General features: G+C 37.3%; 1 protein-coding gene across 1 annotated transcript in view; it reads left to right on the forward strand.

Moving 5' to 3' along the window:
* The window catches only part of CNTN1 (contactin 1), a 239,509-nt gene that overhangs the window by 181,262 nt on the left and 33,083 nt on the right, over positions 1-25,164 (forward strand). The window contains exons 15-19 of the mRNA XM_061361173.1: positions 2,532-2,707; positions 13,615-13,735; positions 18,032-18,190; positions 21,351-21,500; positions 24,636-24,706. Coding sequence (XP_061217157.1) covers positions 2,532-2,707; positions 13,615-13,735; positions 18,032-18,190; positions 21,351-21,500; positions 24,636-24,706 — 677 coding nt within the window. The remainder of the gene's footprint in view (positions 1-2,531; positions 2,708-13,614; positions 13,736-18,031; positions 18,191-21,350; positions 21,501-24,635; positions 24,707-25,164) is intronic.

Below are 25,164 nucleotides of genomic sequence, written 5' to 3' on the forward strand. Positions count from 1 at the left end.
TTTTTGTTCCAGCACTTGCAAACCATTTTATATCTTTTTAATTTAGTTGTTCGTTAAATAATGATGCTTTAAAAACATATTGCTCAGTAGAAACAGAGTATGTTTGCACTAGTCCTGAGACAGTATCTCAGTTTTCAAGGTTGATTTTTCCATTAGAGATTATTAAATCTGATCCGTTAAGTTGACACATTTTAATACATTCATTAAAATTGGTACCTTAGTGCTTAGACTAAGGTGTGATTCTAGGGCCATGACTCGGACAGAAATGGCACTTTTACTGACATTCCTTAATTTTTCTTTTCTACTTTTCTTGGTGGAGTAAGCAAGTTTGAGAGAGCATTTCTGTTAAAGAAACATGCATTAAATTGGTGCAATAGGGACACACAGCTGCATGGCTGCACTACTAAATTCCCTTGTTTTACAGGCACTAAATTCTCTTCTTTTACAGGTATTAGTATTTACTGATGGAGTAGTGATATCCTTAATTGCCTATTTTAAACCTGGTATCAAATAAATAAATAAATAGCTGTAGAATATAGACAGGAAAGATAATATTCATGAATAGCTATGTCTGTTAGGTATCACTCATAGCAAAAGAATAATTTATCAAATACATTTTTAAATGTCTGTTCCAGAAATCATACTAGATGTGACAGCTCAATGCCACAATATTGATGTACTAATGTAAGAATTAATCTATATCATCAGATCATATGAAAGCATTTTTCTGGTTAATTTATACCAAATTTGTTGTACCAAATTTATTGTAAGACTTTTATTTTGCTTAATCAGATTTGATTAATAATTGCTATTACTTTTTATCATCCTTTTCAGCTTTATACATCTTAATATTGCCCTCAGGTATTTAATTATTTTGAAAGATTGTGTAAATAAATATCCAGCCCCTTAATAACTCTATCATACCTTCTAAAGTCATTTGCTGGCTAAATTCACACAGTGAAACACAAACCATATATTTATAAACCTTAGAAACTTAGATATACAAAATTTTAAAGTTTTGGAGAATTCTGCTCCAATTCGTCTAAAAAGACAAACCAAAAGACTATGACACATCCCTTGCATCACAGCAGAAACAGGAGGGGTCAGACAACATACTTCAACTTTATTTTCACATTGTGGACCATGATAAGAGTTGACAAAGAATGCTTTGAGGATGATATTCCCAGGAATTGTGTGGCCCATAAAACTTCTCAGACATTGTGCATGACTACGGGAATTTTAACAGTTAAATCTGAAGCTGACAAGCACTGCAAATCTGATGGGTTTTCCCACACACTGTTTGTTCACTGCCACAGGACTGGTAGAATACATTATGTAAATATTTAGAACATCACTGATGGCAGAATCAAATGCTGAACATACGGGCACAGCACTAGAATGCAGCACGTATGCTAAGCATGTGTCCATAGCTAAGACTTTAAAGATCAGATGTTAAGAGTTTGCTCCAATGCACTATGAGATGCTCCATTCTGCAAAAGCCAGTAGTTGTGCCATCCTCATAGCCTCTCTGCTAAGCAGGCTTTACATTACTTGCATATGGGAAGGTTTCTCTCAAAGGCAAGTTGACAAGTAACATTGGGTTTATTGAGGATTTTTTGCTGTTCTGTGATTATGAAGTGTAGTGTGCTCCCTGGAGCATGCTCAAACCTAGGACTTAGCTAGTAGCAATAGCTTTTTCTTTTGGCTATTGTCTTCCAGGTTCTGGTGCTCTATTCCCATTCTCATACTAGTGGGAAAGTTATATGTCATGGCATAAGGAAGATGCTCTGAGGCTTTTTGCTTTATGATAAGAATTGAAAGGAAAGAAACGGGTCTCACTGATCCACTTAGTCCTTTCCAAAACAGTGTTGTTGATTTACCATAGGAGATTGATGAATGCACCAAGATCTCTGGCAAGTGTAATGAGATCTCTGCCTTTTTGTTTTCTTGTTTCAGTATCAGTATGTAATGTTGCTGGAAGATACACAAATTTCTTCCTTTTGTTGTATTATTTTCTCTTCCTTTCCACATGTAGGTATTTGCATAGTTCGCTATGCATCCATTCTGTTGTTTCTCAGTCGATAAATTAAGATCTCAATCCCTGCAGTACTCCAATAGAAATCTGACTCAGCCTGACAACTGAGTAGAACTTTCCATGCATTAGACAGGTTTTAAAACATAAGAAATATTATTAAAACAAGAAATGCCACACAAGTCACATAAGATTCATCATGTGTCTTCTTTCTACCTGAGATACAGTCAATGAGTAAAAATAGCTTTAAATAGTCAGTAATGTGATTCAGAGACTGAAACAGACAGTTTCAAAGGACAGAATTTAGGCATTTCAGTTGTAAAAGGTTTCCTTTGTTCTCTTTATTTTGGTCCTTTGAAATGTGGCTGCATGAATAACATGTAAAGCAGACTTTGAGGGAGCGGTTGTATGTTTATATTCAAACAATTATGGAGCTGAGCTTGCATTTGGATAAACATTTATTTATTGGAATTTTCCGTGTTTGCTCTTAACTTCACAGAAGCTACAAGGATTACTTTAGCTCCATTGAATGTTGATGTCACCGTTGGAGAGAATGCTACCATGCAATGCATTGCATCCCATGATCCCACATTAGACCTGACATTTATTTGGTCTCTAAATGGCTTTGTAATAGATTTTGAGAAAGAGCATGAACATTATGAAAGGAATGTCATGGTAAGATACTACAGATCCTTATCTAATATGCGAAAGACTAGTGGGTTTCTTTATTGTGAATAGCAGTCTTTTCTGTTTTACTTTTTCTATTGTGTTGGTTCAGGTCTAGAAAGATGCACTAGGCTAAGAACATGAAATAAAATCACAGTTTAGACGTTTTACAGACATGTAGACACTTGCAGGTAGATACCTGAAATGTCTAAATTAACATAAATATTTTGGTACCTCAGTTAAATCCCAGTGAATAAAACTGGTAAATTGGTAGCCTTACCTTAAACAGGGTACAAATTATCTTGGAAATGTGTGCATATGCATTCACTTTTCCTTACTTATGTTTTTCTCATCAACATTTCTGGTATTTGGCACAAAACCGGGGCAGATGGTGGGTAGGAGTCAAATGGTCTGTAAACACTGAGCAAGAAAGAGTTAGTGTGAAGGCTAAACAAGTTAATACAAAAACAATGATTTTGGCATATAGAAAGAGGAATCATAAATCTTTCATGCTTGTGTGTGTGGTTATCTCTTTACAGTCTTCTATCAGGTTTATTCAAAATTACTACCTTGATTGGAAAACCCTTCGCGGTATGTCAATTCAAAAGCTGACTTACCTAATATTCAGCAACAACCTCAGAGTGGTTGTCCACATATATATGTATTTATTCTGTTATTCTGGGTTTAAATGATACAAAAATCCTCACTATAGATACTTTTGGAATGTGTGCTACCAAGAGGAACTGTGAAGGTAGAGAGGAAATATTGCTAATGGTACCTGTAGTGTCTGGGAACACCAGGGACCATATTAAGTTTCAGCTCTGTGTTCAGAATGATGTACCATGTAACAGTGCCTCCTGCAGAGTATTTCTCTTAAGCTGGAAATATTCTTTAATTTTCCATGGAGATTCTTTCTCTCTTTCTTTTTCAATATCTGTTTATCTCTTTGTGAGATGTTTCAAGCAGAACTGTTTTAGACTGGTTTGGAGCAAACCAGTCCTTTGAGCAGTCAGCCTGCTCTGTTGCTGAGTTGTAAATGTCCCTGTGAAGTCATACTGCACTCTTTCAGTGAGAGGCAAGTCCTTGTCAGACAAGCCAGCAGAAGTACACTAAGATCAGCTGAAAAACATTGAAACCTAAAGACATAAATCACTTTGTGCCATAAATTTCTCCAAATTCTATGTCCAAACTCAGCAGCAGGGTACTAAGCAGTTTGTAGTGTTGTGTTGTTTCAGGAATTACAAAACCTATAGATCTTCACTAGTACACTGGGATCTTATAAAACATTTTCTGCAAGTGGCTATTAAGCTGCACTTTTGATAGGTTTATATCTGCATTTTGGTACTAATAAATGCATAAGACTTTCTTGAAAAAGCTTAACTCCCGTCCTAATGACATAAGTTTGTCCTTAGATAAAGGACTTTCTCTGTCATATGTTGAACAAAAGTTTTTATATTATTGACATAATGAAAATAAGAAGGAAATTGGATTTTTTTCTTTTAGGGGAAATTAATTCTGAAATGTAATATCAATTTTACAGCACTCTCTAGCACAGCACTTCAAATGAACAACTACGGGCCAAATAAGGGCCTTAGCAAGTGTATAAAGTGTCATTTTCTGTGAAGATTAACTTAATACTTAGTTTTCTGGCCACCTGTTTCATCTTACAGCTAGCCAGTGGTCCTAGATCTCCTAGCCCCAAATTCTGATTAACTCCGCAATATTTTAGACACCTTATTGGACTGCTTTATTTCAAAACCAAATTAGTGTATCTTTGCTAGACTTGCTTGGTTTCTACAGACCTTCCATAGTCTGCAAAAGGAGAGAAAGGGGTGGTTTACTTCATGTGGGTGTTGAATCTCAGGCTGGATGATTTCTTCTTTCAAAAGATTCTAGAGATAGATACTGCATAGGATGCAGAAGTAGCTGAAAAGGTGCTAACGCTTAATTCACTTAGTTAAACTTAAGTAGGTCAGATCCAAACAGCAATTAATTTATTTGTCATTGCATAACTGTCTTCATACACATATTTCTTAATTTGGTGTGTTCCTTTTGCACTTGATTATTAGTGGTAGAAGTCATTTTAGCAGGGTCAGATTCCTGTTTTGCATTCCTAAGCCTTAGTTTTGGGCTTTCAAATGCAAAGCAAGTACAGATCATCTCTGTTTCTTCTCCACAGGCAGCTCAGTCTTTCTCAGCCAGGAGAGAAGGGACAGTAGGACTGCATGTGAGGTCTAGAATTGCTATTTGTAGTTATTTGTGGATTCAGCACTGAAGTAATAACAAATGCAGAATTTTTAAACAGCTTCAACAAATACAATAAAAAGGTATATGTAGGGTGTAATTACAAGGAATATACATTTCCAGTATTTCTGTTTCATTGATTTAGTATTGTATTATTTTAGCATTGTATTATCTTGCATTAAGGGTTTTCCTCCTTCACATGCTAGAAAGGGATTTTCTCCTGCCTACCGCTTCTCTCTGGCAGTTCTGAGCTCAAGTCACTGGGTGGCAGGTTTGCTCAGGCTTTCTTGGGTGCAAAATGGTAAGCTGTTGTGCATTCGGCAGCAGCAGCCCCAACTGCTGTGCTGAAGCAGTGGAGTCCCATGCTGCCACCCAAGCCTTCTCAAACAGAAAAGGAAAAAATTGCTCCATCATGAGCTCCATCATGAGTTACTGTTGTGCGTGCTCTCTGTGCTATAATTTCCTATTGATGAGGGATCCGCGTCTGTCTTCCTGATAATATCACTATTAATTTACGTGACAGCGTAGATCAACATGCTGAAAATTGATACAGCCACAGTATTCAGTTCTCAAAATAATACTAATATTGTTGTCACATACACATAATGGAATGCTAATGAAATTCATGTAAATACCTGCGTAAGTCTTCTTTCTTTAAATGGAAGCTTTTGTATCTCCATCACTGCTGAAGGCAAAACTGATTTGCATTACATTAGTATTAAAACTCATTTATCAAAAGAACGTTTGTCAGTGCCATTTTTATTTCCTGTGACAGTGATACTTAAAATGAAAAATATATGTATGAAATGGTTAGCTTTCAAAAAGTTAAATTGAGCCTTCAAAATCTGACTATTAAAATTGATTGCTCTTGATTTATGTGTGGTTGTTCCTCTAATGTTTTTTATTGAGGAACTAAACACTAACACATCCTTTCAAGCCTTGTAGAGATACAGCATTTCAAGTAATCTAGAAAACTCTGTTTGGTCATTTGTTATTTATAGATCTGCTTTTTGTCATGTATATTTAAAGATTGACAAGCAGACTTTTAATATATTTTTTTTAAAGTATACACTATCCAACTAAGTATATTCTTTTAAGTTTATTACAAAAAATTGTCTTTAAAATTTGAAGGGGTATATTTTTTTTATAACTTTTAAGCCCTACTAGTCCATTTGTATGGACAGCCAGGAAGAGGAACTCCATAATTCAGCAGGCTTAGGTCAGAAACTTGTATATAAACTTAAGAAGAGTACAAATGTATGTTCTAATAGTCTTAGTCACATTTAGACATGAATACATTTTAAACTGCTTTCCATACTATCAATATTCCTGTGTTTGCTGCACTATTAGTCATCTTAAACAGTATCAGTGGACCTGAAAACCTGATATTTTTCTCAGCACTTTATCCTCAATAAGTTAAATTAAATTGCCATATAATGGTTCTGGAACTTGCCTAATTGTAAATAACTTTCTTTTATATGAATTAAAGAAAGAGGAAGTGATGGTGGAAAAATACAATAAGGCTGGAGGATGAGTTTTGTCATAGAGACAGTTGACTTGTTGCTTGCTCACATTTTCTCATATTAGTAATGAGATTATCAATAAAACTTGATGAAAAACTGTCTTTGGGTACCTGAGACTCTTTCACACCTGACAAAATGCAGGCCTGTATTGCCCTATCGTGTAGTATCTGGATCATTTAAAGTACCTCACTGAAGTGGTTTGAAAGTTCTCTTCTTGGCATCTAGTGCTGTTTTTACACCCCACAGAAGGTAATAGCCTTGTTTTTACATCAGATAGTTTTGAGGCTTAGTGCTGTTTTGTGATGATAATTTATCAGAAAAAGAGATCATAATTTATGAGAAAAAGTATTCCATGGAGCCCCACTCGACATGTTGAGGTCCTCTCTCCTCTGCACAAAGAAAATAAAGCCAGCAAAATGCAGAGTTCCAAAATGGTAGGTGCAAAATTGGACGGACCAAGACTATTTCTAGGAGAAACTTACAGCTTGATCCTTTTATTTTTTATTTAAGCTTTTGGGTTTTTTTTAATGGTGATAATTTTGGCATTTCTTAAGATTTTTTGCATGTCAAAGTTTCTTGGTTTCTATTGTTTAGTACTTAAGATTTGTTATGAAATTTACATCTTACACTTAAAAAACCTGAAAAGTAGAAAGCACTAATTCTGTTCCTATTATAAAAGAGAAGCTTGCAGCCCAGAAAGCCAACCGTATCCTGGGCTGCACCAAAAGGAGCGTGACCAGCAGGTTGAAGGAGGTGATCCTGCCCCTTTATTCTGCTCTCATGAGACCTCACTTGGAATATTGTGTGCAGTTCTGGTGTCCTCAACATAAAAAGGACATGGAACTGTTGGAACAAGTCCAGAGGAGGGCCATGAGGATGATCAGGGGACTGGAGCACCTCCCGTATGAAGATAGGCTGGGAAAGTTGGGGCTGTTCAGCCTGGAGAAGAGAAGGCTGCGTGGAGACCTCATAGCAGCCTTCCAGTATCTGAAGGGGCCTATAGGGATGCTGGGGAGGGACTCTTCATTAGGGACTGTAGTGATAGGACAAGGGGTAATGGGTTAAAACTTAAACAGGGGAAGTTTAGATTGGATATAAGGAGGAAATTCTTTCCTGTGAGGGTGGTGAGGCACTGGAATGGGTTGCCCAGGGAGGTTGTGAATGCTCCATCCCTGGCAGTGTTCAAGGCCAGGTTGGACAAGGCCTTGGGTGATATGGTTTAGAGTGAGGTGTCCCTGCCCATGGCAGAGGGATTGGAACTTGATGATCTTAAAGTCCTTTCCAACCCTAACTATTCTATGGTTCTATTCTGTGATTCTATGAAATATCCAAGATACTGAACAGAACTGGCCCCAGTAGTGAGCCCTGGGGAACCCTAGTTGTGACCGGCCACCAGCTGGATTTAATCCATTCCACTCTTTGGTCCTGGCCTTCCAGCAGGTTTTTTACCCAGTGAGCAGTATGCCCATCCAAGCCATAAGCAGTCATTTTCTCCAGGAGGATGATGTGGAAAGAAACAGTGTCAAAGTCTTCACTAAAGTCTAGGTAGAGAAAAAAAAAAGAGTCCCAGGACTCTTCAAAGGCAGTATCTCAATATATTGCTTCCAGTGCCTTGATGTATTAGGAAGACACTTCAGACATGAGTGAATTAGAAGTCACATATTTGGCCAGGTTTGGGTAAAATTTGGAGGCAAGGGGATAATAATAATGTAGTGAGCATGGAATGAGAAGGCTGGAGTCAGTGGTTAAGAGCAAGGAGGGGAAGGAAAGCAGAAGGCATAGTGCTGAGGGTGAAGCCAACAAACAGATAGCTCTGACAGAAGCCTTTGAAGAAATCTGTTATTAATCCAGTGCTATTTCCAGCCCAAAGAAATGTAGAGGATCAAGATATGCCAACTCCTGAGCAAGAATTTAAAAAATACACTGCAAAATCAGTTGACTGTAAATTTATGTGCTTGTGCAACTTTGCAAGCTCCCAAATCCAAGTACCATTGCTAGTTAGGTAACAGGAGCTGAGAAAACCAGGTGTGAGCAGTACTCAGAGAAATGTAGCTTACAGTGTATTGTGATTTTTAGTTATCAGCTGTAAAGTTGTTATCTGTGATTATAAGTGAGCAAATACCTAGGCTTTTCTGCTGTTGGAAATAACAGGGCAAATTCCCACAGGGATGCTGGTACAAAGCACAGTGTCCTCAGGCATTCTCAGTGGCATGCTGAATGGAGATGAATATGTGTGTTGGAAACTTTTCCCAGTCCATATTTCAGGGGTGGAATTAGCACTGTACTTCCTTTATGTATAAATGTAGTTCACTGAAGGAAGAGATACTTCAGTGGCAAGGACTGTGTCATCATTACCCTGCTGGGTTTTTCATTTACCCATAACTTTTATGCCAGCTATTGTTTATAAAATAGTGAGGTAAGCTCGCCTGTGAATAAGATTGAGACAATCGAGCTGCACTGCTGGTGTTGTCCCTGTGTCATCTCTGATGCCAATATCAAGAAAGCAGCTATAATTACATTTACATTACCATTTGTCAACGGCTATTTGGTTATCTGTTCCAGTTGGTTCTACCACATAACAGATCCTCTACTGGCAAGAGCAAAACAACTCACATGAACTCAGTTAAACAATTTTTAGGTACAGGTAATAGAAAAAGATATTTTAAGTTGTTGCTAGCTTTGAATAAGCTGGTCTCATCACCAAGGATCACACCTCTTCCACATTACTTCTTATCGATTCTCTTATGATCTTACCTCTACTGTGTATTAAACATCTCTGAAGCTGAGACATTAATTTTCAAACCTGAAATAAAAAAAGAAAAAAGACTATCTCTGCTTACCAGGTTCTTCTATTTCTGCCAAGTTAATTTCATTATTATAAAGAACTTGTTAGCTTCATACTAATATGAGTTCCTTTATTGTTGTTGAGATCCCAAAAGATGTGGATACTGCTTTTCGTCAGAAATCTGCATTCATGTAAATTATTTTTGATCACACAGGGGCATATTCTGATGGTTTTCAGTAATTTAGTGCACTGGCAAAGGTGATAGTCAAAAGAGAACAATGAATCTCAGAAGTAGGTCACACAATTCTATTTTTGACATCACTATTAAAGCATAAATATAGGGCTCATATGATGAAAGTCTTTGCTTGAAACTTGGTAAATGACTGGGTGGTGAACCACAGATACCCTTGGAACATCCCTGAGTACTGCTATCACTATTTCCAGTCTGTGATTCAGTTTTCTCTGAGTTAAGGAAGGCATTTTTAAACTTAGCCAAGCTGAGGTTTTTGAATGAAAACATACAGTGCATTCATATCTAATTTGTGGACAGAACTTGCTGATGCCCATGCTCTTTATTTGCTTTGTAAGCTCTTCTTTTACCACCAAGAACTTAGGATTCTTCTGAGTTATGGATAGCTTCATCACCAACTGCATAAAACCTTGCTCCAGGAGAGCTTCTTAACCAACAAGATACAGTACCATATCTGTGGGTTGATGATTTTTAAGTTATGTTACATTTTCCCATCTGTTTTGCATCATTTAGATTTTCAAGATGAGCTTCCCATAAGGAAATGAATGTTAGAGCAAGTATATGAGCTCATCATTAATAAATATAATAAAGTATTTTAATTAGAGTGCTAACATAGGGATTAATGAGTGCTAAGTCTATTAAAAATTTGTAATCTTTTGTTATTGAATTAATAATACGATTATGAGAATTCTAAGTTTATGTAGTTTTTCAAAACCCTATTGCTTTACCCAACGTTTGCTTACATTTATTTGCAGATGAAAGTGCAAGCAATGATCAGAGATTCACAGGCGGTGTGTTCTTTCTGGATGACATTTACTGTTAATGAACTAAAGCTTTATACAGCAGTCAAATAGAATCATAGAATAGTTAGGGTTGGAAAGGACCTTAATGTCATCAAGTTCCAACCCCCTGCCATGGGCAGGGACACCTCACACTAAACCATGCCACCCAAGGCCTCGTCCAACCTGGCCTTGAACACTGCCAGGGATGGAGCATTCACAACTTCCCTGGGCAACCTATTCCAGTGCCTCATCACCCTAACAGGAAAGAATTTCCTCCTTATATCCAATCTAAACTTCCCCTGTTTAAGTTTTAACCCATTACCCCTTGTCCTATCACTACAGTCCCTAATGAAGAGTCCCTCCCCAGCATCCCTATAGGCCCCCTTCAGATACTGGAAGGCTGCTATGAGGTCTCCACGCAGCCTTCTCTTCTCCAGGCTGAACAGCCCCAACTTTCTCAGCCTGTCTTCATACAGGAGGTGCTCCAGTCCCCTGATCATTCTCATGGCCCTCCTCTGGACTTGTTCCAACAGATCCATGTCCTTTTTATGTTGAGGACACCAGAATTGCACACAATACTCCAAGTGAGGTCTCACAAACAGAAAACTCTTTGTCTCTTTTATTAAAACCAAAACCAAAAAGAACAAAAACAAATAAATAAAAAAAACAACACCACTGCAGGAACTGAAAACTCAAGGAGTTTCAACTTCTGTGGTTTCTTTATCGTAATTTTTCAGAGGGCAGATGAGCAGGTAGGCATCCTCTCTGCCCCTGTAGAAGTACTGACACTCCCACTGATTTTTCTTCCTGAAAACCATTGACAGCAAAAGGCAGCACAGTAGAGTAAAAAGGCTTGTATGTGGTTAGTCAGACAGCTAGTCAGTGTTCCCTTATGCAGTAATCCCTACAGGTTTTCAAAGGATGCTGTCCTTGAAGGCAGCCCCCCTGAGGTTCCATGAATAAACTGAGGGACACCTGCACAGCAATGCCACTGCCCCACACTCACCTCATCTCTGCATCCTGCCTGTGCTTTGGCAAATTAGGTAAAAGCCCTGACATATTAGCCTGGAGTGTGAAGTGTGAATATATATATATCTATACACACATGGGCATAGTTTAATAATAGCTAATAGAGAATTGTTCAGAAATATATCAAGAATAGTGGATTGTTCACTGATCCAACTAATCTGATCATTGCTAGCTACACTTGTGTCACTCAAAAATTGAAAAGGTACAGTGTAACCTGCATTTCTCTCTGACCCTATTAAGGCAATTGGCTGAAGTATTGCTAGCCAGAATTACATAGTTTCTTTCACATGTGCTTGATTTTCCTTTTATCCAATCACTGGTTTACCTCAGGGATTTCTTAAAGATATGGATTCTTATGTTGGACAAAAAAAAAAAAAAAAAGTAAAAATTGGTGTTAACATATTTCAGTTTGTGATGAAATTTTATGCCAGCAGAATTTGAAGCTGGCATCCAAAACCCTTGTTGGAGTTTGGAAAGGAAGAAGATAGTTTTATCTGGTTATTTTCATCTCCCCTAAATAGAGAGTCTCGACTGGCATTCTAGTTTCAGAACATTTGGAAAAGACATAACCTTACTTCCCCACCTCCCCTACCCCCTTCCAATCAGGGTACATAAACTGTATGACATAGTTTTATTTCATTTCTTTATAATGTCTAAATGCAAAGACATTAATTTCAGCCCATAACATTTGAGGTTGCATTGAAGGTCTTTGTTGTTACTTAGAAACTTTCAGAGCACTAGTTCTTAGACCTAGATGCTTGTCAATTTCCTTTTTACGTACCATTTTGCATCTGAATTCCTTTTGTTCCTGTGAAGGTTTCTCAATGTTTGGGTTGTTTGGGTTTTTCTTAATTATATTTCTTAACAATGTGCAGTGAATTAGGGAATCTGAATGTTGCCCCTTTCGGTATAGTGGGGTATGCATCCATCTGTTAATCTTTTGTAGTATTTTGTCTTATATGAAAGTATTTTTCTGCAATAAAATCCAGGCTAGATAAGCAAAATATTTCAAGTGCATTATTTTTAAACATTTTTATAAATGTCTTAATATAAAATGTGGTTTTCATTGAGAATAGCTGTGGCATATGTAATGCTTTCTGCCCTACTCCTTGTTTTACAGGTGCATACCTAGTTAATCTGTGGGTTCACAGAAGTGTCATAGGATAGAAATATTTTATTCAGTTTGCTTATCTGTACAACCACAGGTAGCAGCAGATAGTGCACCGTCTGCAAACACAGCTCTATATTTTCCTAGTAGTCCAGCATTATTGAAGAGTGTTGAGGAAGAATTAGGGTCTATGATGGTGATGATGATGAGTGTATGAGCCTAACTGAAGAGTAAATTGCTTCCCTGAAGGTCTTGCTGCCATTTGCCAGGAAGCAGGGAGAGCTGAACCAGGGAGAAAGCATGACTTTCAGGGCAGGGGCCTCACCAGCAAGGTTAGCTGTCCACTCAGCAGGTCAGGACCGGGTGTGCCATGATGGGAGCTGTAGGTGTGGTGGGCCCTGCAAGGAAGCATTTCAGCTCCACAGCAGCTCGGCAGCAGGGGATCGGCCCTCCCTGAGGCTTCACTTCAGTGCTGTCTGTGTGCACCCATCCTAGGCCACCAAAGCAAGGGGCCACCCTGGACTATGCTGTCTCAGCGCTGGCCCAGAGCCCCTGCAGCCCACCCTCCCAACATGGGGACTACAGTTGCTGTCATCAACTTGTACGTTACCAGCAGGGATGGTCTTTCCTCTAAGGAGCTGCGACATGGTTGAACATTATTGTTTGTTCACAGTTGCTGCATTTTAGTATCTCTGGTGCATGTTTATTTAGGCTGTGATTTTAGCCTCTCTGAGATAAAAACTTTCATACTGGTTTAATGCTTGTAAAGGAGGAGCCAAACAGTATCCTGCCCTGTTAGTAGGACTCCATGTCATTATCATACAAACATGCATAAAAAGGCAAGTAATGGTGCAGAAAATTCATCTGGCTGCTCTTTATGAAAAAATTCTTAACTAAATTTAATGTTCAGATATGGGCTTCACAAAGGAAAAGGGAGATGTTGGCTTGTAAAAAAACATTTACCGAGATGTCTGGGTTTTCTCATGTTCAGTAAAGAGCACAGCTCCTCGGGAAACACAGGGTAATTTCAACAGCTGTTGTATAAATCAGGTGTATCTTTGAGAGTGATCTGTTCTCCACTTGCTTTTTGGAAATAGCGACCACTGTATTATCAGCTGGGAGGGATGTGTAGACAGGTATCACATTGGTGTACAGGGATGTTTACCAGCTTCACTAAGTGCTTGTTTTGTGACAGATTAAATCCAATGGTGAGCTGCTCATTAAAAATGTTCAGCTGCGGCATGCAGGGAGGTACACGTGCACTGCGCAGACCATTGTGGACAACTCCTCAGCTTCAGCTGACCTTGTGGTAAGAGGTAAGGTTCTGCAGGTAATACAGAAATGTGGCTGGTTTTCACCTGGACAGGCAGTGTTTCTGGTTGTTTAGAATATGTTGTTTCTCACCCTAAAATGAAAAAATAAAATGGGGAGTGCATGAACATGCAAAATCTTTAAAGTCCACTCCAGATGTTTAGAGGTCCAACAGAACACGTTTTCCCTAAAAGCAATAAATATTTTTATTATTAATATTTCCCTTATGTTACAGTAATTTTTCGACAGTTTAATGTGGTCTTCATTATTAGAAAATTATTTTAAGTATCATTTCAATGTATCCACTGTATAATATCTTTAAGAAGTCACTTCTTTTTTCCCAGAAAGCTTTATGGATTAAATTATTGTGTAAAATGGTAGACCTACATTAAAAGGATTCCTAGTTTTGAAATGACAGAAACCAGGACATTTGGGTTTAAGGTTAACACTCCACTATTAACTAAATCACATTTGTTAAGTGTTAATGTGGCCTCAAAACACTGTGCTTATACATAGGGTATGTCCTACACATCTGTTATGATTTCTGTTTTCAATGGCATGAGTTAATTCATGTCCTTTGGGTATTTTACTCTGTTTTGTGCCTCCAGGTTCTGAAGTGCTAATGCACTCTAATGCTGACAATTCAAAGCAGACATAACTTGTACTTGGAGCCATGCTATTGTTGTGTTTTGCCCCATGTTTTGGTAATACTAAAGAGCTGTATAGCAGAATCAAGGCATAAGTGTAGCTTGTGCCTTGATTCTGAATCTGCCATCTGAGGATGCTGTGGATTTTCTGTATTTAATTTTTGCTGGGTCTTAACAGACAGTGAAATGTCATCAGTTTTGGATGAAATGTCAAAGCAAATATGAAAATGGTGAAACTGGGAATGCATCTACAAAGAAAAAGAGAAGGGCCTGTTCATGTGCCTTAGTATTATGTAAGCAGTTCATTTCAAAAATAAAAAGAGATGAGATGAGATGTTATCAAGCTTCTGATTCTTCCTCCAACCTGGTAATTATAATTAGAATCATCGTTCTGAGGTTATGTTCGAAGAAATTAACGTTCATTTTATGCTCAACATTTGGATTTTAATACAATAAACACTGTTCTGCTTAGTGCTGAGTAATTCTCACTACCATTTTTGTCAGTGGAAGACTCAGCGCCTTACAAGGCAAACTTAAATATCTGATGAAATATGACAAAAGTTGACATTATAGTTTCACTGCATTTGTAGGAAGAAGCAACAGCAAAATATGAAAACACAGAGCATCTTGTCAATGAAGTAGTAAAGGATAGCCAGTGTTCATGCAGGCACATGATGATACTTTGTCCACAAAACTATTTGTGTGACCTTGGAGTATTAACATTGCTCTTGTGTCCAGGAGACTTGCTAGTGATATTAGTATATGGAAGACTCTCAGGCCCCCAAGTGACCTACCCAGCCTTAATGACCATGACCAGCCTCACCAGGACACCCATCCACACAGCTATCCATAGGCCCATGAGCCCTGGACTTTCAGCCCTGGCTGGAGCTATGTTACAGAGATGCCTGCTTCCAGCTCTGTCTCTGGCATGCTTCCTGGATGGGCTTCAGACCTATGTAGTAGGTAGCTTGTCTCCTGGATGGACGGCTTGGGTGTATGCATTAGTTTGTCACCTGAATGCATGTGATTCATTGTTTGCAGTACCTAGCATTGCCATATCAACACCCAGCCCTGCTCACTGTATTCAGATCATGCAGGACTGTGCCCCACTGTTGAAGAAACTGCCAATCCTTGCAATACTCATGGGTCCTGGATCGGTTTCCCTGAGGGGACAGCTGGCCCTTGGTGTTTCCTGATACATGCCATTTTCAAAAACTTTGATAGTCAGGTGGGAAGCTGTAAGAGATAACTCCTAAAAAAGGAGGAAAAAGAGGTCCTGGCACTGATAAACCTTTTCGTATCTTCCATCTTAAGGGCTTTTGAAATGAACAGTCTTGCAGGAGAACACATCTCTCAGGCCATACCTACCTAAGTCCTAAGAGCTGGGCTAGCAAGTAGACACATTACCAGGGAAGAGTTGACTAAAGACCCTCATTTTAAAAATCAGCTTTTTGCAACAACTTCTACTTTGTGCATCCTCAGTGAAGGGTAAGGGGCAGTTTCCCATTGCATGTATTATGTAGTAGTACATGCATACAATGTAGATGTATGTAGTCCTTCCCTTGAAAGGGAGGTCCAAGGACAGCTAAATAGTAGATCAGTTTTCAATGTCAGTATTTAAATTTTAATAGAAATTGGTTATGAGCAATCCAGTAGTCAACTGAAGTGTATTTTTCCAAGGATACTAAATGGGAACTCTTCTTGGATCTTAGAAGAAACAATCAGAAATTTGAATGTCAAAGTCATAAGCTATATCCAAACAGATTATGTAGAGTGGCCATGCTCTTTGGTTTTTTTTTTAGCTAATGGCATATATATGCTTTAAGTAACCAGTCGAAATTGCAATACTTTTGGAGTCAGGAATGGAATCACTTGGTAGTTATAAGGATAAATTAATTGAATGCAAGGAACAATAATATATGGTAGTATGGGTTGCTTTTTAAAAATTCAGTTAGTTTTATTTTATTCCTTTTGCTCAGATTTGTAGAGAAAATAAAGAGCTCAAGAGCTGAAGATAAGTTTGGCACACTTCGTGTTTAGATCTGATGTAGAGATCCCATTCCATTCTTTTTGTTGAGTTGTTTTTGTTTTGGTTTTCTGTGGTCTCTCTGTAAATACTGCAGAGAAATATATCCTGTTATTGTTTGGTTTTTAAATATGTTCTGGGACTCGTTCAATCAGATTGTTGGATAATTACCTGACTCATGTTGGCTTATTATAGTCTCTGAATGTGGAATCAGAAAATACTTCTCAATAGTTCTAATGCAATGCCTCTCCTTTTACACAGCACTTGATATATATCACATAACTGTGTACCATATAAAACAGTAGCATAATAACAAAAGCAGAAGAGTTAATGTTAAAAGAATGATCTGAAAATATCCATAGGCCAGTTTGTTAGTAGGTACTAAGCTTTGGGTTACAGAAATACTGTAAGTTTGAGAGGGTTTAGTACAATTTGCTGAACATTGTGGTGTCTTTTGCAGATAAAGATTCCTATACTCACATATATATGCACCTGCATCATTCTCTTCTTAGCCTTCTAGTCCATGGAAATAATCACCTATGCGTTTTGATCTACATATTTGAGCCTCTCTTTGGAGGACCAAGTCACAGCACAGCAACAATGAAAGTGTTAACCACACAAAACAGAGGAGTGGGAGCAGTAGTAATTAGAAGGGAATCTTTAACATTTAAAAAATGCACCAAGAAAAATGCAAGCATGCACTTCAGCAGTTTTTCTCTATTATTATTGTTCAGAAATAAAACAGATGAGCTTTGGTGAAGAGATGTAATGCCATTTATTAGGTTTAGTGATACACCTGCAAAAAACAGGCAAGTTTTGAGAACAGAGGCAAATCTCTCCAGATCTGAAGTACAACAAGCAAACTTAAAGCTAAGTATGGACTGAGAATAATTGCTGTTATTTTAACATATCTATTTTAAGTAGGCAGTTTCAGCCGAAATAGTGTTTGATACTTGAAAAGCAGAGATGAGACTGTGAGCTAGTTTAAGACAAGCAACTTCTACCTATAATGGTTTAGCTGGGTGCTGGGAGCTTAGTAATGTGACATCAGGCCAACATTGGTATTTAGTTCATGACTTTTTATATTCACTAGAGCCATGAAATTTGAAATTAATCTTTGCAGGTATCTGTCTTTTGAAGAAAAAGAAATACTCTCTAGAAATTATTTTACAGGTCCTTCTTGATGATCAAGACTGAAAGGGCAGATGTGGAATGGCTACTTTGTGGAAAATGTTTTCCTCTGGTGCTTCTGTTCCTTGGTCTTTGTGTGGTGATTCTGGAGTGCAGTGGTTGTTTGATTTCACCCATGTAGTTCGCAAGATTGCTTTTAGTTCAGTGAGTGTAGTGGATTCCACATTTTGGCATGGATTTCTGAAATTCTCAATACTACTACTTAGGCCAGGGTCATGGAAGTTTCATTTGGTATTTGTTAGATGCAAGAGCATTTATCCTCTGAATCACTCTGTAGAGTATTAAAACGTATATATTTTTTTCAACCTGTTCTTAAGTAGAAAGAGAGACTCAAAAGCCTTGTACCTTAGAAGTACCAGTATGAAATTTAATGAATGTTCATTTTCAGAATATTTAATTTGTTAATTGAACTGACTGCCATTGTTTTTTTTTCTCAGGTCCTCCAGGCCCTCCTGGGGGTATAAGAGTAGAAGAAATTAGAGACACTGCTGTAGCACTTACCTGGAGTCGTGGAACAGACAATCATAGCCCAATTTCTAAATACACTATCCAGTCAAAAACCTTTCTATCTGAAGAGTGGAAAGATGCCAAAACAGGTAAGAGTAATGTCAGAAGTAGTAAAGCCAATAGTTTTTTAAGTGTTTGATTGTTAGAAAACTTGTCTAATAAGAAAGTAATCATAATAAAAAGATAACAGGGATGCTATTAATGTCTGCTACAGGGTTTGGGAGCAGGTACCATCCTGTCAGTAAGTTGTCAATAGGTTTATTCCTAGCACTTCGAAGGCCTGAACTGAATATCAAGAAATACAGAAAAGAACACCACAGAGCTTTTACCTGTTTTTTGCCTCTTTCCTTGTTGCTTGAAACATTCCACATCAGCTGCTAGAATCATTAAAGATTTATTTACAGGTTAATTTTGATGACAAACAGGTGTCTTCATTTCTATATTAGTTATGCCAAAAGTTGGTTAAAATGGTCTGCTTTTTCTTGGGAACAGGCTGAGTTCCAGTTACATTAAAACTGGCATCCCTAGAGAAAACATAGCTAACATTATCCTTCTAACCACTGGATGTCATCGTTGTGCCACATAATTGGAGTTGAGGATGCACCTACCTGAACACAGGGCATGCTAATGTACAGTTTTTTGCAAGGTTTAACGTACACAGATAAATTATTAAAATATTTTTAAACTAGTAGTATCTTTGAATACTTTATGAAGGATTGCCACAAGCTATACAGAATTGTCCTATCAATGTGATTATTATGCCACCATAATAAATTAAACTGAAGTGCACTTCTGTGGAATTAGGGCATCACATACTCAGCATTTCTAAATACTAAGAATAAAAGTAGTTTCAGCTACTGCCTTTCATTTAAGTTCTCCCTTGAAACTACAGAGGTAGATGTCAAAGAAATAGACTGACATATTGGCCTGAAAAATTGTTACATTCTTGAAGTAAGAAGTTAAAAATAGTAGGGCTACTGCCTTAAATCATATTTCTCTCCTAGAATATGTAGTGTATGTAGCTCTATTGTATATAATTACCTCCAGCAGCCAGCACCAGTACATAGCATGTTAAAGTACCTTGGAAGATAGAACTAGAAAGTTCCCAGTGCCTTCCTATCTCTTATATCTTATTGAATAGCTTCTGTAGAAGAGAATTCTTTGAACTTTAAAAAGAAAATAAAAAATTATTATAGAAATTAGAGCTGTTCAAATAACTGATGATTTGCTTCAGTAACAATATATGAAGGAGGGAGGATCCTTTTAGACCAGCTTCTACTTTTCTCAGGATAAATTATAAACAGGGGTGGCAGCTCTGATCTTGCTTCCTTTTGTGTTGTGTATTACTGGAACTAGAAATGTGAGTAGGAGATACAAGTGTTGGATTCAGATCTTTGCTCTGTTTCAGAGCAGACACTTGAACCCATCTCTCTCACTTCTCAGGAAGATTCCCTATTTGCAGTGTTACACACATGGTAGGTTGCACTTCTCTGTACCTCTGAAGTTCTACCACTTTACAGAATTAATGAGATAGCCATTGAGACATGTAGTCAGACTTTGAGTTATCCTGTAGTATGTTGAACCGCATTCACATGGTAAGTTGGACAGGTAGGAATCTAGATTGTTGAAATACTTTTTTTAAGAAGCTAGCAGTTGAAAAGTTTAAATTAACTATTCTGGTGTTTTCAAAATCAGTGCTTTTTCATTTGCACTGCACTGAGTAATTCTGATTAATAGGTGACTCCCTCAAAAAATAGGTAAAATCACCGTAGTAACCATCACTGGCACCACTGCCAGCTTTTACTTAATTTCTTGGCTCCTCCCAGCTTGGCTCAGTGTTCACTTTAATATTAAAGTCACATGATGAACAGTCCAAATTGATCATTCATCAGGCTATCATTTAATTAGGCTACATCAATTATTTAGGCTATCATTTAATGCTGCTAATTTTCAATGTGTGGAACAAAAAAATATATTTTGGCATTTCACTTTGGAATTCTTGTTGTTATTATTGCTACTATCATTATTCCCAACCCAAATCATTCATCTCAGGTTGCATAACATCGAGTGTGTTTCATGAAAGAAGTGTATTCTACTTCACAATATGGAAATATGTCTGAATGGGTTATGTAACAAGTTGTTTACATTTATGTTGCTCTTCCCAGTTAAGGAAATCAGATTCTCATTGTGTTGAGTGTTCATAATTATTCTGGGAATTTGTGGCACATTATGATTAAATGAAGAGATTGAATGTGGCCCATGAAGAGGAATGACAAATTTATATCATGGCTTGGATGCCATAGGAGGTTTGCAATGGCTCTACTTACTGGACAGAAAAATAACTTGAGTAAGGATGAGGGAGGCTGGTGGGCAGGAGGAAAGAAAATGGAAAGTGGTTTTTTTTCTCCTACAGGGCTTCACTTTGGAATGAAAAATTTAAAGATCATTAGGCAGAGGAACGTTGTGTCACCATCCAGTACTTACACCACCATGCGTGAGGTTTTTTTGCAGTAATCGCATCTATACTCTAATTACAAATCAACTTCCCAGTGCAGAATCTCTCATTTCTCATCTCCCCCTGAATCCAAGACTAATTTGACAAACCACTCTTCAGCCACATAATAAATGAAAATCCTCTGTCTTTCTATAACTGCAGACAGCTATAGGAGCAACCCCTATTGTCAGTGAACTGTAGACAGTCATGAGTTACTTATGGTAAAGAAGTCTTTACCCTTGTTGGATCTGAACTAGGTAGCAAGTTATAACATGCTCTCTAATAAGGTACACCAAATAGGGCTACACTTCATAAATCACTCTTTTATCAGCTGATCGAACCCTACATTTGCATGTCTATATCCCTGTCTATATCATGAATTTTATTTTACTGGTTTTGCATTCCAGATTTCTCATTGCATTTTTCTGTAGGTAAAATGAAATTCTCCAACTACAATATGTAATTAGTAAGTATATTTCATAACTACATCTACTGTGTTTGCTGGTTCACACCCAGTTAAAACATACAGGTCTCTAAGGGTTTATACTATATAGTGCCATAGTTTCCAAATTCCTAGTTACTGCCATGAGTACTCCTTGTAAAATGCAGAATTCCCAACATACAACATCAAGTTTCTTTCAGTTGTCTCTGTGTGACTGCAGAATAGTGGTAGTTTTGCTGAAATCAACCACATGGTTGACTGATCCTAGTGTAAAAATGCAGTTTTCTAAAGCAAATTCTTATTTTCTTTTTAGAACCAGCAGATATTGAAGGAAATATGGAATCTGCTACTGTGATTGATTTAATTCCATGGATGGAGTATGAGTTCCGGATAATAGCAACAAACACTCTGGGGACGGGAGAGCCTAGTATGCCATCGCAGAGAATTAGAACTGAAGGCGCTCGTACGTAAACAGAATTTTCTCAATTTTATTAATCAATTTTGTAATTTCTGTTTTCGTTTGAAAACAAAACAAAACAAAAACATTATAAGATGCAAGTCCAGAGAATATATTTTCAGCCACTCACTACTGTAGATTTTAATCACCAAGTACCAGACTGTCCAGATGTGATAGTACCGAAGCAGACAGGAAAGAAACATCATGATACAAACACCAAATTTGCCTCCATTGCTGAAGCAGAAATATACTGTATCTTTCAGAGACCCCTCACTCTATCTATGTCAGGCTGTGTATGTATGAATGCATGAACATTCTTGGGACCAGGATACAGGACTTGGGAAAAAACATGCGTATTGAACAAGGAAAATGCACGTTTGCTGTTTGGTTTGTATTCTAACTGAAGAATACATGACAAGATGTGTGTTATACTGGATAATGCCATTTTTCTGAGATTGAAGTTTTGGAATTGTGTTTTCTCACTCCACATCAAAGATGTGACATTATCTGACTCAACATATGCTCTTATCAGTCTAATTACCCAGTATTAAAATCTCAGAGCATATTTAAGGATATCCTTTAGTCTCAAGCACACCCTTTTTAAAATGAATGTTCAAAAATTAGGAATTAGATGTTGTTATTCAAGATAATACATTTTGGGTTGACTGCACAAAGGAGATAGCACTGCTCTAGGAGGTGATGTATCACTGCAAAAAGACTATATACCAGTATATCCTCCTTAACACATATTAGCACCCATGCACAACCTAAATATATTTACAGTTGTTGTTCCATAGCTTGAGATTTGAAACTAAAATCTCAAAGTAAAGTGTTAAAATTGATTTTTGTAATGAAGCCTGCTAATGCTAGGCCATTACTTTGATTAGACAGTATTTTCAAAAGAAAATGTACTTGCATTGCAAATTTCAAGATATTTAATAAAAAAGACCCACATCTGGTCCAGTAAAAATTTTGTTGCTTATGGAGAAAGGAAATACAAATTTGTTAAATTAATATGGACAGGGAGGGAAAAGCCACAGAACTTTAACACTCAAGTAGAAGGAAATTGCCTATAAAATTGGCTACTAATGTCAAATGCTTTATGACTTAACAGCTGTATTTGAAGGCCCACGAATCTAAGTGAGAAATCTACACATGCTTCCTGGAGTGCTTGGTGCACAGTAGACGTTTTTGAAATGTCAGAAAAGAAACAGAAAAGGAGGGGAAAATAACGCTCACATGTCGAATAGTGGTAGTGTTCTTCAGTTCACAGTGTGCCGTAGCGTTCATGGTATTTGTTGTAACCTCACCCCAAAAATCCAGTTTTGTAACAGGATGCACAGGATGCAGTGCTTTTGCAAGAGGTCATTTGTTTAGTTTGTTGTCTGATTCCCCATGCACAGCAACATTGTCATCTCACAGCAAGACTTTTTTGATGAAACAAACCAAAATGTTAATGCAGTCTTTCTAGGCACCAGCTAGAACTTCTGGCCATGCCAAAGTAGGGTATAAAGTTGTATAAATTTGCAGATGAACTTCTGTGCCCAAGTGCATTTTCTGCCAGGAGGTGGAATTTGTTATAAGCAGCAATAACAGGATTTGAGTTGGACTCTCGGCTTTCATGGTAGTACAGAACCAGCACCGCATGTGCATTTTCTTGTAAATCTGAAGAAGATAAATATTTTATTGCACAAGCAACTCATATCCACACACTGTAGTTATTTTAAACATTTGTTAATCAGTGCTGCATCTTTGTTGTATTGTATGGGTGGCAAATAATGTGTATTAAACTCAAATGTTATCAGTCTTCTTATGTTTTGAAGTCACTCTTTTAGATAACTGTAATTTCAGTAACTTATTAGCATGTTAAGAATGTGTGCTGTAATTTTTCTTTTTAATGAAATCTGCTTGCTTCATCAATAACACGTTTCACAATGATTTCTTGTAATTCACTGATTCAGAGTCTGGTTTTGTATATTTTAGCTTCTGGATACATTAGAGTAATTGCCTAAGTCTAGCTGTATGTGTAAGTAACCTGCTTGTAATGGAGAGAGAAACCTGGGTCTAATGGCTGAGATAATGAGAGAAATTATTTTGAAAAGGGTGATTTCTAGGACATTAGACAGTCCTTTTCTCTTCTCTGGTAGCCTGTGTATCTTCTTTGAGTACTTAAGCGCTAAAGTTACATGATTATAATAGATAGTGTGAGTAGTGTGTATTTCACTAGTAACTAAAGGTAAAGTAATAAGTTCAAGCTTCCTCTGGAATTGTCAAGATATGTATGTTTAGTCTTGTTCTCACATAATTTGTTTTCTGAAAGGCCAGAAATAAATAGCACAGGCCATGCACTGAATGCTGATTTCAATTTCAGATGTATTCTTACATATTTTTATCCTTACTGAAAATGAATTTATCTCTGCTTTGGGTTTCTTCTCAGCTGACCCTAAGAAAAGGCCTCAGCAAATATCTTACTTAAATAGTGTGAGAGCACTTAGCAACCATCCCCTTGCTGTCTTGTGACATTCACTCATTAATGCCTGATCATATAAGAATTTTTAACACAAAGAACATGTTCATGTAGATAGGGCATATAGTTAATGCATCTACCCATTCTGAACATGCCAATCAAGAAGACATATGCCGCTAATCTACAGTAGGATTAAGTTGCCAGATGCTTCAAAGATATATCCATGGGTTTAATCTTACACATTGCAAGTAAATTCATTGAAGTAGATGGAGCTGATCACAGTCTGTTAAGGTAAATACATGTGTAAGTAAGTCCTGAGTGCTTGAGCTCTTGGCATACTGACATCTGAGGAAGCACAAGAACAATGTGCAGTGCTTCTCTGAGGACCTATGAGGAGTATTGAGTTTCTAAATACTCAATTAAATATTTGTAGAGACTATAGTTAAAAAGAAAAATGATTGCTGGCTATGGTTAGAACTGGAATGTTTCCTGCAGCAGTAGCTACATGTTAGACTAGTAAAGACCACAGGTTCTGACAGCTGGTACAGACTATTGTTACTTTAATTGTGTGTGCCATGAGTGCTCATTGGGTACTGTAAAAAGAAATGTAAATAGTGATATTTTACTGACTGCATACTTTGTAGTAAGTTTTGTTATCTCTTCTATTTTTCTAGCACCTAATGTGGCTCCTTCTGATGTTGGAGGAGGGGGTGGAAGCAATCGAGAGCTGACAATAACATGGATGGTAGGTACTGCACTAAGATGCACAAAACCTGTGCTTACTTGTATCTGATCCTGCTCCTTCTGATACCCATGAAAGGTTTGTGACTGGCACCTGTGAGAGCAGGATTTGTACACAGTATATACGTTTTCAGATTTTTCTCATAAAAATATGTAAAAAGGAATGAAAAAGACAAAATTTTAGGTGTTTATACATTGGACATTTCTACAATACAATCTAAAACATTCTCTGAGTATGCTTCAAAGCGTTTGAAATAATGCGTTGATTTAACCACATTTAAAAATTCCTTATATTGTATCTTTCTTTGAGGCTTATTGTAAGTTATAACTTAATAACATGCAGATTTCCTTACTACAACTGAAAGGAGAATGCCTTATGACTTTAATGTTCTGTGCACATATTTACAGGCTTTATTAAAAAAAATACATTACCATTTTATAAACTAGCCTGTTATAATTATT

The sequence above is a fragment of the Neopsephotus bourkii genome, unplaced genomic scaffold (genome assembly GCF_033783945.1).
Source record: "Neopsephotus bourkii isolate Nb327-2 ecotype Australia unplaced genomic scaffold, CSIRO-AGI_Nbou_v1 NB_1053, whole genome shotgun sequence".
Lineage (NCBI taxonomy): Eukaryota > Metazoa > Chordata > Aves > Psittaciformes > Psittacidae > Neopsephotus > Neopsephotus bourkii.